Source organism: Serinus canaria, chromosome 4 (assembly GCF_022539315.1).
Source record: "Serinus canaria isolate serCan28SL12 chromosome 4, serCan2020, whole genome shotgun sequence".
NCBI lineage: Eukaryota > Metazoa > Chordata > Aves > Passeriformes > Fringillidae > Serinus > Serinus canaria.
Genome location: NC_066317.1, coordinates 61,301,537 through 61,310,637, shown reverse-complemented (window position 1 = coordinate 61,310,637; position 9,101 = coordinate 61,301,537). Strand labels below are relative to the sequence as shown.

The 9,101-nt window shown below is 47.8% G+C and overlaps 1 protein-coding gene across 1 annotated transcript; it reads left to right on the top strand.

Annotated features, from left to right (window-relative positions):
• Positions 1 to 578: 578 nt before the first annotated feature.
• On the top strand, positions 579 to 2,949 carry LOC103826126 (homeobox protein HMX1-like). Its single transcript, XM_050973717.1, has 2 exons — positions 579 to 783; positions 1,432 to 2,949. The coding sequence occupies exons 1-2, from the start codon at positions 579 to 581 to the stop codon at positions 2,013 to 2,015; spliced, it is 789 nt and encodes a 262-aa protein (XP_050829674.1). The 3' UTR covers positions 2,016 to 2,949.
• Positions 2,950 to 9,101: the final 6,152 nt, after the last annotated feature.

The window sequence follows — 9,101 nt, the reverse complement described above, 5'->3', positions numbered from 1 at the left end:
GGACTCCTCGTCATTTCCCTCTTCCCAGTTTTCTCCCTCCATTTTTCTGCTTCAATCCAGAGATCTCCCTTCTGCCATCCCATCTCCTCTTCGCCTTTGCCGTGGGCTCTGACTCTGCCTTCCCTCCGCCCCCTTACAGTGAAAGGCCTAGGCGGGAGGGCAGGCAGCTCTGCCCAGCTCGGCTGCCCAGGGCACCTTTCGGACACCTCGGCTTGCTCCCCGCCCCTCCCTTCCTCCCCTCTTCCCTCTAGTCCCTGCTCCTTTTCCTTCTCCCTCTCCTCTCTGCAGTCTTCCCTCCCCTGCACCGCTCCCCCCGTCCTCAGTCCTTTGGCTCCCTCTAGCTCCATCCCCTCCCTCCGTCACCCCGACCCCTCCTCCTGCGGACCCATCCTTCCCTCCGCCCCCGTTGCCGCTGCCGCTCTCCCGCCGCCGCCGCCAGTGCCGCGGCTCGGCTGGGCTCGGCTCCGCGCGGTTCGGCCCGGACACGCCCGGCTCGGACACCCTCGGCCCGAAGACGCTCGGCCCGAACACGCCCGGCCCGGACACCCTCGGCCCGGACCCCCCCGGCTCGCCGCGCCATGGTGCAGCTCGGGGGCGACCGCCGAGCTCCTCCGGCCCCGGCCGCGCCGCCGGCCTTCAGCATCGACAGCATCCTGCAGCGCGGCCCCCGCCGCCCGGCCAGGGAGCAGGGCAGAGCCCACTGCGCGCTGCCGGAGGAAGAGGAGGAGGAAGAGGAGGGAGAGGGGCCTGAGCAAGACCCCAATAAAGGCTCCAGCGACTCGGGTACGGAGCTCGCAGCCGCCTCATGATGACCCGCACGTCGGGTCACAGTCCGGCCCCCACCCAGGCGGTACCTGGGCACCCCCAGTGCCGCCGGGCCGGGCCGGGCCGGGCCAGCGCACACGCACACACAGACACAGACACCGACACCGACACAGACACCGACACAGCCACAGCCACAGCCACAGCCACAGACACAGACACAGACACAGACACAGACACAGACACCGACACACACGAACCCAGTCACACACACAGATACAGACGCGGACACGCACACGCAGACACCGACAGACACGCACACGCAGGAGGAGGGGAGGCTCCACTGGCAGACGCGGGGAGATGCCGTACACGCACCCACCTGCTTCCAGGGTCTTGGGCCCCCCTCCCGGCCTCCTGCGGCTGTCTCTCCCGTGTCCAGGAGCCCCTCACTTTCCTATCATACAGCAGGCAGAGGGATTTCCTTGGATCCTTCTGGAAGAGCCTCACCCTTCTTCTCCCTTCTGGAGGGTGTGGGACCGCGGCCAGCCCTCGGCAGCCCTCTCCGCATCCTGTCCCCCAGCCTCTCCCTGCGCTCCGCCGGGCCGTGCGCGCATGCTGGGCGGGGGCGCGGGCTGCGGCCGGGACTGATGCTGTGCTTTGCCCTTGCAGGCAGCGAGCCCCGCCGGCTCCGGTCAGAAGGGACGAGCCGCGGCCTCCGCCCCGAGGGCGGCGATGCGGGGTCCCCGCTCCCCACGGAGGAGCTACGCGGTCCCCGGCAGCCGCCGCCGCGAGAGGCCGGGGTCTGCGGCGCGGAGAATGGCAGATCACCGGCGGCGGGCGGCAGGAAGAAGACACGGACCATCTTCTCCAAGAGCCAGGTGTTCCAGTTGGAGTCCACCTTCGATGTGAAACGCTATCTGAGTAGCTCCGAGAGGGCCGGACTGGCCGCCGCGCTGCACCTCACCGAGACCCAGGTGAAGATCTGGTTCCAGAACCGCCGCAACAAGCTCAAGAGACAAATGTCATCCGAGCCCGAGGGCCAGGGGCCGGGGCCGGCCGAGCCCCTCGGGGAGCTGCAGCCCCCCACTGCCGCCTCGGCTCTCTCCTTCCCGGCCCTCTACAAGGACAGCCCCCTGCTCAGTCGCTGCCTGCTGCCGCTGCCTTTCCCTCTGCTCTGCCCGGGCAGCGCCATCCCCTACCTCTGCCTCCCCGGGCCGGGCAAACACTTCAGCCTGGTGGATGGGGATGTATAGCCCTGGCCTCCGACCTTCCCTTGCCGGAGGCTGCCCCGATTTTATTTATGACCCCGCTGTGCAGGTGGAGAGTCCTTCTTCGCCGCAGCCACCACCCGGCCCACGGAGGGGCCGCCCGGGCTGCCCCCGCGCGTGTCCGACGCTGCCAAAGCTCGGAAGGGCACTGCCAAGCCGCTCTCCCTCCTGCAGCGCTTTTTCGGAGGTCAGGAAGGAGGAGATAACACGGAACCACCAAAGAAACGGGGACGTGCTCTGCCTGCCTCCCTTCCAAATTATCCCGTTCTGGTATTGCAGCAGGGCCCGTGCTCTGCCTCAGTCCGTGGGGACCGTGTCCCCGTGTCTGTCCCAAGCGCCGTGGCGGTCGCTTTACCGTGAACCGAGTCACGTTTCATACAGATTGGTAATGGCGAGGGCCGCTCTGTCCTTCTCTATCTCTCAAACTCTTCTCCTCTAATATCCCTCCGAGTAGCTTCTCCCCATCTTTTACATTATCAAAATGTAGACACCTTTCCTCAGATTTGGTTCTTAAACTGTGACTTTCCTGCTTTTTTTCCCCTTCGGAAGAAACACCCCAAGATCTCTCTCACATGTTTTGAGCTAACTGGTTCTCAGACTGGGAGTCGTGTGATGTTTTTACAGAGCAAAACAAGCTGTCTCTTGTGCTAATCCCGCCCCGAAATCTCGTGGGACGGTTTTACCTGCTATCCTAGGGTAAAGAAGTGGGCTTTTGAAGTTTTTTATATCTATCTACATATAAATTTGCAAACGCTTTTGTCGTCCTTTGGTTTCTAAGTTAACGCGCTTTATATCCCAAGGTTGGAAATAAACCTTTTCAGAAAGTTGAAACTTCTGCCTTTTCAATAGTCACTACTAGGTAGTATCAAATGAAAGATATTTCCTAGAGTGCATAGATGGTTTTTATTCTACAAATAAAGAGCATAATTTAAAAATAAAAACACAATCGTGACATTACGAAATTCACCCTTGCATGCGCGAATGGCGATTTTTCCTAGTGGGGAAAAAAGCACGATAGTTGCTTCGGCTAGATAAGAAGGGGTTTTCTTTCATTTTCGCACTCTTCCGTTTGTCTTTCAGTGGGCAATTGATGCAGATGCACAAGGATGCCGCAGCCCCGAGAGGGGACCCCGGCGCAGGCGAATCCCCGCGGCTCGGGGCGGCTGCCGGGGTCCGCTCCCAGCCGGGGAGGTGCCGCAGCCGGAGCCAAGCCTGGCTCCAGCCGAGCTCGGGGAAACGCTTTCCTCCGCTCTCTGAAGTTTTCTGGCCGCTGCGGTGATCTAGAAGTGTTGTTTGACCTCTCCTCTCGTTTTTAAATCCGTTTTGAATCAGTGTCAAGCAGCAAGAGGTGTCTCACAGGGTCCCCTTGCTCTGGGAAGAAAAAAAAGAATAAAAAGGTCGAGGCTGTGGTGAGGGTGGTGTCAGCAAGTGGAGAAGCTTAAGGGGACCTGCCGGGGGCACTTCGTAGCTCAGGTTTCCCCAAACTGCGGCTCCTGGGAAGGTGCAGGCGACGAACTGACGGTCTGGACCGCAGGACTCACGCTTCTCTTCTCGTCTGAATTTATAGTGATAGTCAAAGAAATTCAAATCGTCTGAGTCTGCGAGTTGCTCCGTGGCTAAATAACACATTTCCCAGAGTGATGATCTATGGTTCCTGTTTGTCTATATTTCATAACTGGTGATCTGTTTCGGAACTTTCCTTTGGTTGGTTGTTCTAGTGTTTTCCATGTCTATACCTCATTACTTGACTACTGTTACCAGATTAATTAACACTAAATGAAGCAAATCCACCTATTTCTAAATCCCTGCCAATGGAAATTTAATCAGATGCAACAGCTATACACTAGGGTCCCTTCCTTTAGTTCTTTAACATGAAACTAAACTTCATTTAAAGACACTGTCCTTCCACATGACTGCAGCCTCCTACCTCTCAGTGGTGAAAAATAACCATATAAGAAATCGTTATTCTGTAATTAATCTACTTTTCACTACATTTATCGAACCATTTTCAGTCTTCTCCCTGCTTCGTCATTTTCCCTTTCAAATTGTTGCTGGAGTTACAGAAGCAAAATGAAGGAAAATACGAACCCACAGAAAGGGGGGGAGGTTTGAGTTTTTTTCAACAGAAACAACTGGCAGGGTAATTCTGCAGGCAAGAGGAGTTAGCACGGGTCAGGTTTCGCAGCTTGTCGCTCTCGGACCCGCTCGTCAGGAGTTAATGAGCAACGAACGCCCCAAACAGCCGTGGAGCCAGGGGAAGTAAATAATTCCCCCAAAATATTCGTTTTCCATCAAGGTAAAATTGCTGGTTCTGAGAGTTCTGGCCAGAAGCATTACCCAAACTGTTGCTACTCAGGGTAACACGGCCAGAGGCAAGGGGGCTTTCTCTGAAGAAAACCAAGTCCAGGATGCATCGGGATTCCCAGCCGAGCAGTCAATGCTGATCACACTGAATATTGCTGACATTTCTTTTACAGCTCGAAACAATTGTGTTTGCAATTATTAATTGCTCCTTACTACAACAGGAGATTGCTACAAGCCACTGTATGGCTAACCTGTTGATGAGAGACTTCGAGGAATGAAACAGACCATAGCAGAACTAAACAAGAAAACAGGCAAACAAATCCCAAACAACTCCCAGACCAGCCAATCAACAAAAAAACTCCAAACCTCATTAAAAACAAACAAACAAACAAACAAACAAAACCCAAAACAAAACTCTAAACCCTCAAATCCCCCCAAAACTCTAACAGAACTAGCAAGGAGTTTGAGCAAAAAAAGAAAAAATACAACCACCAAACCAAACCAAACCAAACCAAACCACCAATCCCAACTCCAAACAGTGCTAGAGCTGATTAGTTGCTGGAACTGAGATTTAAAGAAGGTTTGATGCAATGAAGAGAGGTGGTGCAAGTGCTTGAGAAGTGTGTTTTTTTGGTATAATCTATCAAAAGCTCATATAAATTGATTTTTTTAAAATGATTATTAGAATAACAAGAAGCCCTGCCTATGCTGGGAGATCCCCTGTGTTAGGCATGGCACATATGTACCAGCAGGCTCACTTGGAATTCTCTATAAACTGAATAGGAAAGAGAGATATGGGTAAGACCAGGCATCTGAATCTTCCAAAAAAAAAAAAACAAACCACATTTATCAACAAGAAAATATATTTAAAAATCAGTTGGATACATACACAAAGGTGTTGGATACATACACAAATGCACTGCTCATTGAAAGAGCTCAATAAAAGGGCTGAAAAAATCTGCTCAATCTCTCTCTCCTCCACCTATTCATAAAAGCCTCACAGGGCTCATTCTAAGTTTTCTGGAAACCTGTTATGCTGTAAAATTCCCAAAGCTTAGGATGATCAATCACATTACTTTTCTTGTATGAAATCATGCTGAGAATTAGAAAATTCAATTTTTTCTGCTGGAGAGCAAACCTTCTCCCTTCTCTGCTCTGTTGGAAGGTTTTAGCAAGCTCCCCTGGGACTGGTTTCCCACTGGAGTCTCGTGATCAGGAGGCTGGACCAGACACTTGTTATCATTTTGGTTTGTTTTGCTCTGTTGTGCTCTAATCATCACATACACCAACACCTGGATGGGCCAGCACAAGGACACTGTGCCAGCCTTGTCCTCCCTGTGCTGCTCAGATTTCTGCTCCTGATCAGGCTGGGGCTCACCTGCACCAGGTGGGGGAAGGTGTGCTACAGACCAGAGAGAGAAGAGTTACCCAGCACAGCTCTGTGGCTTTACTAAGTGTTGATCTAGACTATGAAAACATTCCTGTTTCTTCTCCCCTTTTCATGGATTTGGGGCTTTTTTTTTTTTTTTTGGTTTATTTGTTGGTTTTGTGGTTTGTTTTGTTTTGTTTTGCTAACTTAAGTTGACTTTTCTTCCATTTTTAAGGAAAGAATTGAATTTACTACACATTTTATATGTTTGTATGCTAAAGAAGAGTTTCATCTGCCTAGAGGAAGGCTTGCAGTGTTACCCCACAAAGTAGTAATGTTTCATGTTCTACAAGAAAGCCACCAACGATTGACAATAGAAGGATTAGACAAAGAAACAGGAGTCATAGCTTTATCTCCCAGGGGAGATTAACTTGAATCTAGGCAGATTAATAAAACTTTAGGAAGATAAAAATTCATTGCAGAATCCCAGAAGAAGAACAACATGGATGATCCAAAATCATTATGAACAGGAAGAAATCATTTTGGAGAGGCACACAGTAAAAATGACCTTATTTCCCTTTCCTATTCATGTGAAGATATGTAGTGGGCTCCTTTTTCAGGTTAAACTTGGGCTTGGGCTGGTTCTGCTTTCCCTTACAGACACATGGTGAGAAGGCAAGGATGAGACCTCTAGAATATGTCTGACTCAGAGCAGAATTTGTCAGATTGAGTCCTTAAGATTTTTCCTTTTTGAAGAATCTGAAGTTATAATATCCTCATAGCTACAAGGTATAATAGTAACCATATTGAAAAAATAATTTATGGATTTACTGGAGAAGCTTGGAAAAACCTGAACCTAAATGTGCATTTACATTTGTCTCCACATTGATGTTGAACATGCTCTTGCATCCTGAGATGTGGCTGTCAACCAGCTCATCTGTCACTTCAGAGATCATATAAATAGCTTAAAATAAAAACCTGTGAAGTGTTTATTACTAAAAGTAGGGTCTATCAAGGAGCATAAATTCAGGAATATTTATTTTTTGTCCTATTCTGTGTTGCAGTACCTGGGAAGTGCTCTGCTCCTAAAAGCAAAAAGCCTTTTATTTCAGAGAATTTTACTCTAGAGGAAAACAGTGAGTTCTGGAATGGGAAATGGTGATTGCAATGTAATCAGTACACAGAAGGAATAATTATATCTGCCTCTTCTCTGCTCTCCACACATCACTTACATTGGTGATGACCTTTATGTAAAATCCTATGGAGACCAGAAAACATTACCAGACATTCTAGAAAAAAAAAAAAAAAAAAAAACCCTTAAAGGATTGTGCACTGTGAACACAGCACAGCATTCCCAGCTGTATCATCAAAATCAAGTTATATAGCATAGCAAGCAGTTGAGAATATGCAAGCAGAGAAAGTCTGCAAGATCTGAAAATCTGCAGTTAATTAGAAGAAGAAGGAGAGGAAGGCATGGACATGCCTGAAGGTGGCTCTAAGGTGGGCAGAAGCACAGCAGCAGGTAAGAGATTTTCAAGCAAAATTTTGTTGTGCTCAGCTGTGAGAGGTTTAGGCCCTGGTGGGCAATGGAGGCAGCTTTTAAGAGCAGCTGTGTGGTCAGAGTAGCAAGGAGTGTAGCTGGAGTCAGCAACCCAATAAACCAGTCACAAATCATGAGTCTACCAGGACAATTGGGTATTGTGCCAGACCAGAAATGATGGGGGACTCTGAGGACAAGTGTAGTGGCAGTGATGCCTGTGTAAATCACTGTGCAAAAGCTCATTGTGAACACTGTGTAAAACCTCATTGTACAGACCCATCTTTGAATTTTGGTTCCTTGGTCTGCTGCAGTCATCTGTGTCCTTTGGGAAAGTGATTTCTGAGCTGTTCTGGTTGGAGCAGAGACCACCCTAGCCTGCTCAAAGGTTTTTCATCAGTTTGTGAATTGTTACACAGAAAGAAGTGACACTTTATTAAACAGCACATCCTCTCCCACAGCTTTGATTTTTTCATTACTTTTACACTTAGATCTAGAGATTAGAAGTATAACCTTTATAGAGGATGCATCATATGAAAAATCATCTGGGGAAGTTCTTTTTCATGGCTGTCTTCTATTTTGAATTAAATTATTGAACCAGCATGCTCTTATCAAGTGGGGATGTCATTCAATAATTGATGAAGATCAACACTTGATTGAATCTGGATTAGCTTTCATCCTGGCTGTTCTCCCCAAATCTGCCAGATCCAGCTCCTCATTTCTTTTAACAACCAGCTATGGGGCAGCTACAAGAACCTCAGTTCTGCCTGTAGATTGTATCTGGGAACACTCAAACTTTTATTTGTGACCACTAATGAGAAAAGCAAAGTTACACACAGAGCCAACATGACTGTGAGATTGGTGTGAACCCCTAGCTCTTTCTAAACATCATGAACAAAAATATTTTACTAAAAACAATCCCTGTATGCAGTTATTTACCTTTCTAAAATTGACACCAATGCTCAAATCAGAAAGGAGATTTGTCTGCCAGTTAATCAGAATGTTGTCTGCATTCCAGTCCTTTGGGAGATGCAGATCAGCCTACACATGTATAGACTCTACTAACTGTGAGATATATACACTTCCTTAAGTTACTTCTGACAATATAATTATTCCATTTTTCTCATTTTTTTTGTAAATAAATGACAAGTTTAGATATGTTTTGCAAATAAGTATCTGGGACCCATAGATAAATGTCTTTCACTCTTTCCTTGCAATGGTAGCAGTGTCTACAGAATCTTTCACTGTCTTACTGAGTTTTAGTGAATCCTTTGTGTGAATAAAGATCTGAACATCCCACGTTCTTTCATGAAAACAGATTTATAATATCTTTACACTGATTCCCAGTTATCAGCTGAGTAAATACCTGGTGCTCCTGTATTTTCAGGTATGCTTATATGTACTTTAGCATATAATAAAGCACAGAAAAAACTGCATGGTTGAAAAAGTTTTGGTTTTAGCTGTCTCCCATGTTTTGTACATGTAGGATTGTTTGATGACTTCTGTGTCTCATACAGTGACATAACTCTGCCTTTTTGTGCAGCACAAGGGAAGCAGTCTGGAACTGTTATGGTATATTACTGTGTAATTTCAGTGTTTGTTTAGAGAGTCATCAGTGTGAAATTATAGATGCAAAGAACCCTAATTACTTGGTAGGAAATGTTATGTGGTAGGATGTGCATGTGTTTTTAAAACACACTGCAATTTGTGGATTTGTAACTAAATATCTGTATTCAATTTCCATTATTAAATAATTACTTCACATATGTACTTGCTTCCCTAGACTACCAAACCTGACATTTAAGTGGGTAAGGAGAGTGGCACTGGTTTATATATCCTTGTGTTAACAAGCTTTTAATGA